This window comes from Garra rufa, chromosome 18, assembly GCF_049309525.1.
Source record: "Garra rufa chromosome 18, GarRuf1.0, whole genome shotgun sequence".
NCBI classification, from domain to species: Eukaryota; Metazoa; Chordata; class Actinopteri; order Cypriniformes; family Cyprinidae; genus Garra; species Garra rufa.
The window spans coordinates 6,827,662-6,840,535 of NC_133378.1; the positions used below are offsets into that span (position 1 = coordinate 6,827,662).

Sequence of the window (12,874 nt, forward strand, 5' to 3'; positions counted from 1 at the left end):
AATGTTATGAAGAGTGATCAGATGAATTGCGTAGTCCTTCTTTGCCATGAAAATGAACTTAATCCCGAAAAAAACTTTCCACTGCATTGTTAAGAAGGCTTCAGGGCGTCCAAGAAAGTCCAACAAGCGCCAGGATGGTCTCCTAAAGAGGATTCAGCTGCGGGATTGGAGTGCCACCAGTGCAGAGCTTGCTCAGGAATGGCAGCAGGCAGGTGTGAGCGCATCTGACGCACAGTGAGGCCAAGACTTTTGGAAGATGGCCTGGTGTCAAGAAGGGCAGCAAAGAAGCCACTTCTCTCCAAAAAAAAAACATCAGGGACAGATTGATCTTCTGCAAAAAGTATGGCGAATGGACTTCTTCCAACAATCCAACAACAGTTTGGTGAAGAACAATGCATTTTCCAGCACGATGGAGCACCGTGCCATAAGGCAAAAGTGATAACTAAGTGGCTCGGGGACCAAAACGTTGAAATTTTGGGTCCATGGCCTGGAAACTCCCCAGATCTTAATCCCATTGAGAACTTGTGGTCAATCCTCAAGAGGCGGGTGGACAAACAAAAACCCTCTAATTCTGACAAACTCCAAGAAGTGATAAAGAAAGAATGGGTTGCTATCAGTCAGGATCTGGCCCAGATGTTGATTGAGAGCATGCCCAGTCGAATTGCAGAGGTCCTGAAAAAGAAGGGCCAACACTGCAAATACTGACTCTTTGCATAAATGTCATGTAATTGTTCATAAAAGCCTTTGAAACGCATGTAGTGCTTGTAATTATATTTCAGTACATCACAGAAACAACTGAAACAAAGATCTAAAAGCAGTTTAGCAGCAAACTTTGTGAAAACTAATATTTGTGTCATTCTCAAAACTTTTGGCCACGACTGTAGAAAGGTAGTAAGAACATCATTAAAATAGTTCACAAAGAAAACAAAATAATGCCTATACTCAACAATTTCTTCTCTGAGCTAGAAGTAACATCAACCACAGTAATTATATCTATTTTGATTTCTTGTTTAATCAAGCTGACAGAAGTCAAGTAATTTTTAAACGCAATGGAATTGAATATGGTTATTTTTATTTTTTTATATAGAGATGGTAACTAGATGCTGTGAGAAACAAAGTCATGCAATATCAATGCCGAATACTGTTGTTTTAAAACAATCATCGCAAAATGCTGAGTTTTTCCACTTACAGTTAAAAGATATTGCTTTTTATGCTCTAAATACTAAGTTAGTATTCCATTCCAATTATTATTGCATTATTCATTTTTCCTGATATTATATTTTTATTCTGGGTGGCATTGAAAGACTGCGTTGAAAGACAGTAAGATGTAAAATTGAGAAGATGAGTTATTAATATTTTTGGTCTTATTCCAAATTTAATATTTACAAATATTAATATACTATAATAATAATAATAATATTTTGAAATATTTAATATTTTTTCTATTTCATGCAATATGTAAATACATGAGCATATAAATTAAATTTAAAGGATTAGTTCACTTCCAGAATAAAAAAGACTATTGATAATTTACTCATCCAAGATGTTCATGTCTTTCTTTCTTCAGTCGAAAAGAAATTAAGGTTTTTGAGGAAAACATTCCAGGATTGGGGATCAATGGGTTGAAGGACCAAATTGCAGTTTCAATGCAGCTTCTACGATCAGTCATTTTCACAAAAAAAAACAAAAAAAAAACATTCTGTTCTTTTTAACTACATATGCACTTCTTAAACTATCTCTGTGATGTATGTCTACGACTTCACGCATTGCGTAATCATGTTAAAAAGGTCACGTGTGGTTAGTTCTTCATCTGTATACTTCAAAAAAGGTAGGGTATGATGAAAACTCTCATTTTTCGCCCAACTTCAAAATCCTTCAACATCATGATTTTACCTTTTTTGTAAAGGGCGTTTGACTTTCTTTGCACGTTCGCTTTGTAAATACTAGGTCGGTACTTTGCCTACGTCACACTTGACTTTTTCTATGTGATTATGTGTGAAGCCGAGCTAGTGCAAGATGAGCATTTGTGGTTGAAAAGTATATAAATTTGTATATAAATGACTGATCCTTTCACTAGATAAGACACTTCATCCTCAGCTGGAATCATGTAGAGCCTTTTGACGCTGTATTGAAACTGCAGTTTGGACCTTCAACACTTTTGATCCTTGTTGAAGTCCACTATTTGGAGAAACATCCTGAAAGGTTTTCCTCAAAAACCTTTATTTCTTTTTGGCTGAAGAAAGAAAGACATGAACATCTTAGATGACACCCCTGTGAGTAAATTATCAGGAACATTTATTCTGGATATGAACTAATCCTTTAAATGTATGCATTTGGCAGACTCTTTTTATCCAAAGTGATAAAAAGTTCACATTGAATTCAATGTGGACATTTTATCAGTTCTTGCTTTCCCTGGGAATCAAACCTATGACACTGTTGTTGCTAGTCCCATACTGTATAATTTGAGCTACAAGCATAGCCTCAAAATATAACAGACATAGATTACAAGCCACATAATGAAGTCTTTAAGACATTTGTCTTCACAGAAATGTAAATAATAATACCTCTAATATGTACAACTGGTAATGGGAGTAGACTATTGAAGCCAGTTTCTGCCACTAAATAAAAAATAATGACTTCTCAGTTCTTTTTTTTCACAATTGTGAGTTATAAAGTCAAAATTGCGAGATATAAACTTAAAATTGTAAGAAATAACGTTGCAATTTGCGTGATATTTAAACTCGCAATTGTTATAAAGTTATAAAGTCAGAGTTCTGAAATATAAATTTGCAATTTTGTGAACATATCAATCTTTTTTTCTGGACTTAATAACTTGCAATTGCGAGTTTATATATCACAATTCTGAGAAAAAAGTCGGAATTGCAAGATACAAAGAAAAAAACATTATCTCGTAATTCTGATATTATTTCTCGCAATTGTGTTTATATTCCGCAATTCTGACTTTATAACTCAAATTTGTTCATTTATATCTCACAGTGCTGAGAAAAAAAGTCAGAATTGTGAATTTATGATGCAATTCTGAGAAAGTCAGATTTGCAAGTTTATATGATGCAATTCTAAGAAAAGAAAGTCATAATTGCAAGATATAATACTGCAATTGTGAAAAAATATATAAATATTATGTCACAATTCTGACTTTTTTTCACAATTGTGAGTTTATATTCCACAATTCTGACTGTGTATCTAGCAATTCTAACTTTGTAACTCAAAATTTTGTGTTTACATTTAACAGTTCTGAGAGAAAAAAGTCAGAATTGCAAGATACAAAGTCGCAATTGCAAAAAAATATCTATATTATATCGCAATTCTGACTTTATTTCTCGCAATTGTGAGTTTATATCTCACAGTTCTGAGAAAAAAGTCAGAATTGTGAATTTATATGACGCAATTCTGAGGTAAAAAGTTAGAATTGCGAGTTTATATGACGCAATTCTAAGAAGAAAAAGTCAGAATTGCAAGATACAAAGTTGCAATTGCGAAAAAATGTGCGTTTTTATCTAACAGTTCTGAGAAAAAAGTCAGAATTGCATGTTTATGACGCAATTCTGAAAAAAGTCAGAATTGCAAGATACAGTCGCAATTGCAAAAAATATATATATCTTATATTTCGCAATTGTGAGTTTATATTCCGCACTTCCTGCTTTGTAACTCGAAATTGTGTTTATATCTCACAGTTCTGAGAAAAAAAGTCAGAATTGTGAGTGTATATGACACAATTCTGAGAAAAAAAGACAGAATTGTCCGTTTATATCTCACAGCTCTGAGAAAAAAAGTCAGAAATTGCAAAATACAAAGTCGCAATTGCGAAAAAATGTTATCTCGCAATTCTGACTTTATTTCTCGCAATTGTGAGTTCATATTCCGCAATTCTGAAAAACTCGAAATTGTGTTTATATCTTACAGTTCTGAGAAAAAAGTCAGAATTGCAAGATAGTCAAAATTGCAAAAAAAATCTTATATCTCGCAGTTGTGAGTTTATATTCCGCAATTCCTGCTTTGTAACTCGAAATTGTGTTTATATCTCACAGTTCTGATAAAAAAAAATCTGAATCTATATGATGCAATTCTGAGAAAAAAAGTCAGAATTGCAAGATACAAAGTCGCAATTGTGAAAGAATATACGTTATATCTCGCAATTCTGACTTAATTTCTCGCAATTGTGTGTTTATATTCCGCAAAAGTCGAAATTGTGCATTTTTATCTAACAGTTCTGAGAAAAAAGTCAGAATTGCATGTTTATATGACGCAATTCTGAAAAAAGTCAGAATTGCAAGATACAGTCACAATTGCAAAAAAAATATATATCTTATATTTCGCAATTGTGAGCTTATATTCCGCACTTCCTGCTTTGTAACTCGAAATTGTGTTTATCTCACAGTTCTGAGAAAAAAAAAGTCAGAATCGTGAGTGTATGTGATGCAATTCTGAGAAAAAAAGACAGAATTGTCCGTTTATATCTCACAGCTCTGAGAAAAAAAGTCAGAAATTGCAAAATACAAAGTCGCGATTGCGAAAAAATGTTATCTCGCAATTCTGACTTTATTTCTCGCAATTGTGAGTTTATATTCCGCAATTCTGCAAAACTCGAAATTGTGTTTATATCTTACAGTTCTGAGAAAAAAGTCAGAATTGCAAGATAGTCAAAATTGCAAAAAAAAATCTTATATCTCGCAGTTGTGAGTTTATGTTCCGCAATTCCTGCTTTGTAACTCGAAATTGTGTTTATATCTCACAGTTCTGATAAAAAAATCAGAATTTATATGATGCAATTCTGAGAAAAAAAGTCAGAATTGCAAGATACAAAGTCGCAATTGTGAAAGAATATACGTTATATCTCGCAATTCTGACTTAATTTCTCGCAATTGTGTGTTTATATTCCGCAAAAGTCGAAATTGTGCATTTTTATCTAACAGTTCTGAGAAAAAAGTCAGAATTGCGAGTTTATATGACGCAATTCTGAGAAAAATGTCAGAATTGCAAGATACAGTCGCAATTGCAAAAAAAATATATATCTTATATTTCGCAATTGTGAGTTTATATTCTGCACTTTCTGCTTTGTAACTCGAAATTGTGTTTATATCTCACAGTTCTGAGAAAAAAAGTCAGAATTGTGAGTGTATATGACACAATTCTGAGAAAAAAAGACAGAATTGTCCGTTTATATCTCACAGCTCTGAGAAAAAAAGTCAGAAATTGCAAAATACAAAGTCGCAATTGCGAAAAATGTTATCTCGCAATTCTGACTTTATTTCTCGCAATTGTGAGTTCATATTCCGCAATTCTGCAAAACTCGAAATTGTGTTTATATCTTACAGTTCTGAGAAAAAAGTCAGAATTGCAAGATAGTCAAAATTGCAAAAAAAATCTTATATCTCGCAATTGTGAGTTTATATTCCGCAATTCCTGCTTTGTAACTCGAAATTGTGTTTATATCTTACAGTTCTGAGAAAAAAGTCAGAATTGCAAGATAGTCAAAATTGCAAAAAAAAATCTTATATCTCGCAATTGTGAGTTTATGTTCCGCAATTCCTGCTTTGTAACTCGAAATTGTGTTTATATCTCACAGTTCTGATAAAAAAAATCAGAATTTATATGATGCAATTCTGAGAAAAAAAGTCAGAATTGCAAGATACAAAGTCGCAATTGTGAAAGAATATACGTTATATCTCGCAATTCTGACTTAATTTCTCGCAATTGTGTGTTTATATTCCGCAAAAGTCGAAATTGTGCATTTTTATCTAACAGTTCTGAGAAAAAAGTCAGAATTGCGAGTTTATATGACGCAATTCTGAGAAAAATGTCAGAAGTTCAAGATACAGTCACAATTGCAAAGAAAAAATCTTATATCTAGCAATTGTGAGTTTATATTCCGCAATTCCTGCTTTGTAACTCAAAATTGTTTATATCTCACAGTTCTGAGAAAAAAAGTCAGAATTGTGAGTGTATATGATGCAATTCTGAGAAAAAAGTCAGAATTGCAAAATACAAAGTCGCAATTGCGGAAAAAATATTTTATATCTTGAAATTCTGACTTTATTTCTCGAAATTGTGTTTATATTCCACAATTCTGACATTATAATTCGAAATTCTGCGTTTATATCTCACATTTCTCAGAAAAAAAAGTCAGAATAGCGAATTTATGACGCAATTCTGAGAAAAAAGTTAATTCTGAGGAAAAAAAAGTCAGAAAATGTGTAAACTCGCAATTGCAAGGGGGAAAAAAAGTCGAATTGTGAGATAAAAATCAAAATGTAATTTTTGAAAAGTAATATGCATTGTTAAGAACCTAATTTGGACAACTTTAAAGGTGATTTTCTCAGGATTTTGATTTTTTTGCACCCTCAGATTCCAGATTTTCAAATAGATGTATCTTGGCCAAATATTGTCCTATCCTAATAAACCATACATCAATAGAAAGCTTATTTACTGAGCTTTCATATTATATATACATCTCAGTTTTGTAAAATTTAACCTTATGACTGGTTTTGTGGTCCAGGGTCACATTTGATTACACCAAAATGTAATGATAATTAATTTCAAACACAAAATTCTCCCATGGTGAGTAGAAATATCAAGTTAATCAAAGTGACAAAACGTTGAGAAGCAAAGAATGGAACAAAGCCGTGAGAAAGTGTTGGAGATCAATAGATGAGCCTGAAAACAAGACTTGCGGTGCTGAGACTCCTGGGAATGGCGAGGAGTGTTGCTCAGGCTTGTGTCCCTGTCATGTGTTACAAAGCCTCATTCTGCTTCTCAACAGGTTAAAATGACACCAGTCACCACATAATAGTGATTTGACGAGTGAATCATACTGTCTGAGCTGCATCATTTCCTTCCAAGACATTTATCTTCTCAGAGATAGACGCATTAAAGCTTTAGTCTTGTTGACCTGTTTGTATTTTTATCTTGAGCCATACTTGGATAGGGTTGCCTGTCAAACAAACAGGAAGTTTTAACTTTAAAAGGAGTATTCTTGAGTGAAACACAACTTGACTTTTTGAATAGATGATGAACTTACAGTGGAAGTCAATGGGTTCATTGAATCTTAGAGTTTATGAACTGAAATGTAAAGCTCATATTGTTGTTGAAGCAAGTTAAATTGTAAAATTGTCTGTTGAGGGTAGGACTGCTTTTCTCTGTGAATATATGAATCTTAATTCCTGTGGATGGAGTTTGCCTCATGTAAACTTTCGCAACTTTGTTTCATTTAAACTTTGTTAGAAACTCAGTTAAACTATCCAAAATAGAAAAATCCTCAGACAAAGTAGGCTTTTGGTCTTTGTGTATCAGTGGAGGAAATCCCAGTGGAGGGAGTTTTGAAAAACTCTTTTGCAGTTTGGAGAAAATTGCTCTATAATGTCGTCTCAAGCTGGTCTTCTGTAAGGGACTGACAGGAAACCTGAGATCCATTTTTACTCTCATAAACTTCTGTATGCTCTTTAAACTCCCCATGAGCACTGTGTGCTTCATTCTGTTGACAAAAAAGAATGTACGGATCTGTTTCTGGGAGTTTAATATGCCAGCCGGCTCAGGTTGGAGCGCTAATTCAGATTAGCATTTCGATGGGATTTATAGGCTCGTAAAATCCTAATTGATTGTGTTTGTGTGTGGTAAACAACAGTACAAATGAGCAGGAAGACAAAAGGCTTGGTGTTCAAATGAGATGTTCTGCTATAAAAAGAAGATCAAATCTGAACAAAGATACAAATCTGAAGATTAGAGCCTAAAAAAAGGTACTTTTCTCAAGACTGAGCTCTAAATCTAAACACGTTCACTGCGGATGTTTTCAAGGCATCTACTTGACTTCTGTTTGCCATTTACAACAGCTCTGATGGTACTAGTACTGGAGTGGGTTGAGTTTTAACTTGTTCTAGATGAGTATTAGCCAGCTGTCCCTTGAATTAAAGTGCTTTAATGTGGTAGTACAATGGTAGTATCAGGTGCTAAAACTATGGTACATTGATGTATACTGTTACTGAATGATTTTACTGAGGTAATGTGATATGAATTTTCTGTCATCAGAATCTTGTCTATGCTATGAAAGTCAGGGGGGTCCAAAATAGGGCTGCACAATATATCGAAGAATTATCGTTATCGCGATATTAGTATACGCCATATAAATATAGCAGAGAGTTGCGATAATTGACATTTAATTTATGTGCCAAACATTTCCCTGGTGAAAAAACCAGCTAAAACCAGCCTAGGCTGGTTGGCTGGTTTTAGCTGGTCAACCAGCCTGGTTTTAGCTGGTCATAGCTGGAAGGCAGGCTGGTTTTAGAGGGGTTTTGGCCACTTTTCCAGCCTGGCCAGGCTGGGAGACCAGCTTAAACCAGCTACTTCCAGCTTAAACCAGCTAAGACCAGCCAACCAGCCTAGGCTGGTATTAGCTGGTTTTTTCAGCAGGGTTGTGCGTTGCATGCATAGGTTGCCCTCATTTGACCAAACAGATGGGGGCTTACTCTCTTTATACCCGCCTCCCAAGTAGCTTCTATATCTGTGCAACCTCAAATTATATTTGGGAGCATTTGTGCGAGAAATTGTTGTGGTGCGACCTAGTTTAATTTCTTTACAAAACTTTTGTTAACCTAACTACTGCACAGACTGCTGTGAGCTGATGCGTTCGCCGTTCTCTCCAACATTACATAACCATTTAAACTTAATCTTTATTGTTACCTTTAATGAAGATTTGAGATATTAGCCGCCTTCCTGTCACTGACAATGCGCACCGCTGAACTAGGAACTGGACGTTTTTTTTTCTGAAACCTCTGTTCCCGGATTTGCACAAACTGCATTGCAATTAGGGGTGTGTGGTTTGACTATTTTTGATTGTGGACAGTAAAAAGGTTCTGTACAACGCGGCATACATTCACATCAGATGATAACTCAGCGGTGAGTTGCACTCACGAAGGGGAGAATTTTCCACTCGCTTTTCAAAATCCTGTTGGTGTCCTCCGACTTTCAAATGTTGTCTATTTTTTGTTATTTGTACTGTATTTTTTTTTTATTATTGATTCTGAGGCTTTCAGAAACAGCCTATTTGATTTGTCTGGCAATTGGAATCGGCCATGAAGAATCAAGATCGGTGCATTACTGAAAAGAAATTGGGTGCTCCTAATTTTTTTTGATGCTCCTAACTTTTTGAAGTTTAATAGTAAACTTTTTGTTTAATAATATTTGTTTTATATATATAAAAAAATAAAATAAAATAACAGGCAAGGAAATATTTAGTTTAAAAGATGCTCTTGAGTGTATGGTTACAATGTTTGAAAGCAATTCATTTTGTGTTTGCAGGTCTATGGTAACAGCAAACCAGAAATCAGAATATCTGCCGAGATTTTAAGTAATTCATAGTGATTTAAAGTCAAAATTTTTGCAACTTCCTTGATATAGTTTTTTTTTTTTTAGCCTGAATTAGATTTAATTCGGATGACAGAAGAATATCTATTACCTGTTTATTTTAGCATGATCATTACATATCTAAATTATAAAAAAAAAAATAGATAATAATAATAATGATAATAATAATAACAATAATAATTATTAAAGCATTTCTCTAGGGAAATGTAATATTGCAAGAAATATCGTCATCGCAATATTGAACACCAATATCGCATATTTTCCCAATATCGTGCAGCCCTAGTCCAAAAGTAGTTTTAGATCTTTCATTGTACAAAAATAGAGACAAAGAAAGTCATACAATTTTGTAATGACAAGATGGTAAGTAAATCATAAGACAGAATTAAAGTCAGAATTGTGTGAAAAAGTCAGAGTTGCAAGATATTAACACTCAACTCCTAAGAAAAAGTCACTACAAGATATAAACGTGCAATTCTGAGAGAAAAAGTCACAATTGCGAGTTTATATCTCACAATTCTGATTTAAAATCTCAAAATTGCATTATAAAGTCACAAGAAAAAAATCACAATTGCGAGATATAAACACAATTCAGGGAAAAAAAGTCAACATTTTGAGAGATATAAACTTGCAATTCTGAGAAATAAGTCACAATTGTGAGTTTATATCTACCAATTCTGACTTAAAGGTTGTATCAGCGATTTCTAGCCTAAAACATAAAGTGTCAATTTCAGCTGACCTTTCTTCACGATCCGCTCGCTGCCTGCCCCATAAATTGTCTGTGTCTGGTCAGCCTAGGGTCCGAGATATGCCAAAAAAAACAATCGGCGCTATCAACTATTCCACAGATAAACAAACAGTGTTCCAACCAATCAGCGTCAGGGGTTTGGTGTTGTGGACTTTCCTACTGGTGCAGGGATGTGAGGGAGGCGGACCTGACGCTGATTGGTTGGAACACTGTTTGTTTATCTGTGGAAAGGTTGGTAGTGCCGATTGTTTTTTTGGCATATCTCTGACCCTAGGCTGACCAGAGAGACACGTTTTTTTCACCGACAATTTATGGGGCAGGCAGCGAGCGGATCGTGATGAAAGGTCAGCTGAATTTGACACTTTATGTTTCAGGCTAGAAATCGCTGATACAACCTTTAACTCGCAATTGCGTTATAAAGTCAAGATAAACTTGCGATTCTAAGGAAAAAGGCACAATTGCAAGTTTATATCTCAGCATTCTGACTTAACTCACGATTGCATTATAAAGTCACAAAAAAGTCACAATTACGAGATATAAACTCACAATTCGGTGGGAAAAAGTCACAATTGTGATAAATAAACTCAGTTCTGAGAAAAATCACAACTCGCTATTGCGTTATAAAGTCAGGAAAAACTTCTGAGGAAAAAGTCACAATTGCCAGATATAAACTTGCAATTCTGATGAAGTCACAATTGCAAGACGAACTCACAATTCTGAGAAAAATCACAATTGTGAGTTTATATTTTTTGCAATTCTGAGAAAAAAGTCACAATTGCTAGAATATAAACTCGTAATTCTGAGAAAAGTCACAGTTGTGAGTTTTTAGGCAGCTTTTGGGTTGGTCAGTGCTGAAAAATTAATGTGACCAACTTGATCATGCGCAAAATCTGCTCTGGGATGTTTTCAGCCTCACACAAAACTCCTGAATGCAAATCTCTATTGAAATGACTGTATTTTGCCTGTGTTTCATCAAGCAACAGTAAATGAGACTGCACCAGTGTAGCCTGTGTTTGAATGCTGGAATGAATTGTTGGAGTAATAAATTGTCTATCTTTTTGACAGTATACTGTGTGGACAGCACTGTGGGTGGCCTGGAATGTCTTCATCATCTGCTTCTACCTGGAGGTTGGAGGTCTATCAAAGGTAAGAGAAATTCCCACCTAAAGTTACACGTCAGCCGTCGTGTTTAGGGGTACAAGGCATTTTAATGACCTCATTTTACAGCTAAATGGGACCTTTTATGGTGTTTTTACAGTCTGTCTAAAACTTTATTTAGAAGTGCACAAAGCAACAGCGTTGCCTCTTTGGTCGCCAAATGTCATGCTTAGGTTTGCATTGAACACACCAGAAACTGGTACATAAAACAACAGAGTATCTTTATAGAGGATCAGACGAAAGCATTTAGGAAAGCAGAGGTTATAGCAGTAGATGTGTTATTCCCAACCCATCCCATGATACACTTCTGTCTACATGTGCTGACAGGTCATGGATTCAAACACTTAGCCCCTAGTGTGTTAGCAGTGAGAAACAAGCTCACTGTATAATTTACACATTCTCCTCTCTGTGTGTGTGCTTGTTTAAAACTCTTGCTTGGCCAGTTTCCTGGACTCAGATTTCTTGTTCTCACAATGAAAAGCTTTTATCCGCTTTCAGAAGGTGGAGAGAGATTGGGCGAGATCATCTTAGTCTCATAGATGCATGCAGAGTAAATCTGGTTCATGTGTAATGAACTGCAGAAGAAATGCATCCAAACTCATACAGAATTCATGCATATGGTTGAGGTCAAAATTTATATCCTCCTTTCAGTATCTGCAAAACTATTTTACCAAAATAAGAGGGATCATAAAAAATGCATGTCATTTTTTATTTAGTACTGACCTGAACAAGATGTTTCACATAAAAGGTGTTAACATATAGTCCACAAGAGAAAATAATAGTTGAATTTATAAAAATGACCCCGTTCAAAAGTTTACATACACTTGGTTCCTAATACTATGTTGTTACCTAAATGATCCAAAGCTGTGCTTTTTTTGTTAAGTGATAGTTGTGACTGCTCGCTGTTCTTCGGAAAAAACCTTCAGGTCCCACAAATTCTTTGGTTTTTCAGCATTTTTGTGTTTTTGAACCCTTTCCAACAATGACTGTATGATTTTGAGGTCCATCTTTTCACACTGAGGACAACTGAGGGACACATATGCAAATATTACAGAAGGTTCAAATGCTCACTGATGCTCCAGAAGAAAAACAATGCATTAAGAGCCGGGGGTGAAAACTTTTGAACAGAATGGAGAATTTTTCTTATTTTGCCCGAATATCACATTTTTTCATTTAGTACTGCCCTTCCGAGGCTACAGAAGACAAAATCAGTTAAATTTACACCTGAACTTCAAGTTTCAGAAGTTTTCAAAGGCTCTCAATGCAAACAATGCATTATGTTTCCTTCTGGAGTATCAGTGAGTGTTTGAACCTTCTGTAGTAGTTGCGTATGAGTCCCTCAGGTATTCTCAGTGTGAAAAGGTGGATCTCAGTCATTGTTGGAAAGGGTTCAAATACAAAAAAATGCTGGAAAGCCAAAGAATTTGTGGTACTATGAAGGATTTTCTGAAGAACAGCAGGCGGTTTAACTGTTTAGGACAGTTAACTATTTAACAGTTTGCAGATTCTGAAAGAGGGGGAGGGGGGGTGTAAACTTTTGACCTCAACTGTAGTAAAATATTGGGTTTGCTTTTTTTTTTTTTTTTTTTTTGC

The 12,874-nt window shown here is 34.9% G+C and overlaps 1 protein-coding gene across 2 annotated transcripts in view; it reads left to right on the forward strand.

The window, feature by feature from the left end:
* nkain4 (sodium/potassium transporting ATPase interacting 4) overlaps window positions 1-12,874 on the forward strand; it is a 106,619-nt gene that overhangs the window by 37,833 nt on the left and 55,912 nt on the right. For both annotated transcript variants that reach the window (XM_073822989.1, XM_073822990.1), the window contains exon 3: window positions 11,189-11,269. In XM_073822989.1, the coding sequence (XP_073679090.1) occupies window positions 11,189-11,269 (81 nt within the window). The remainder of the gene's footprint in view (window positions 1-11,188; window positions 11,270-12,874) is intronic.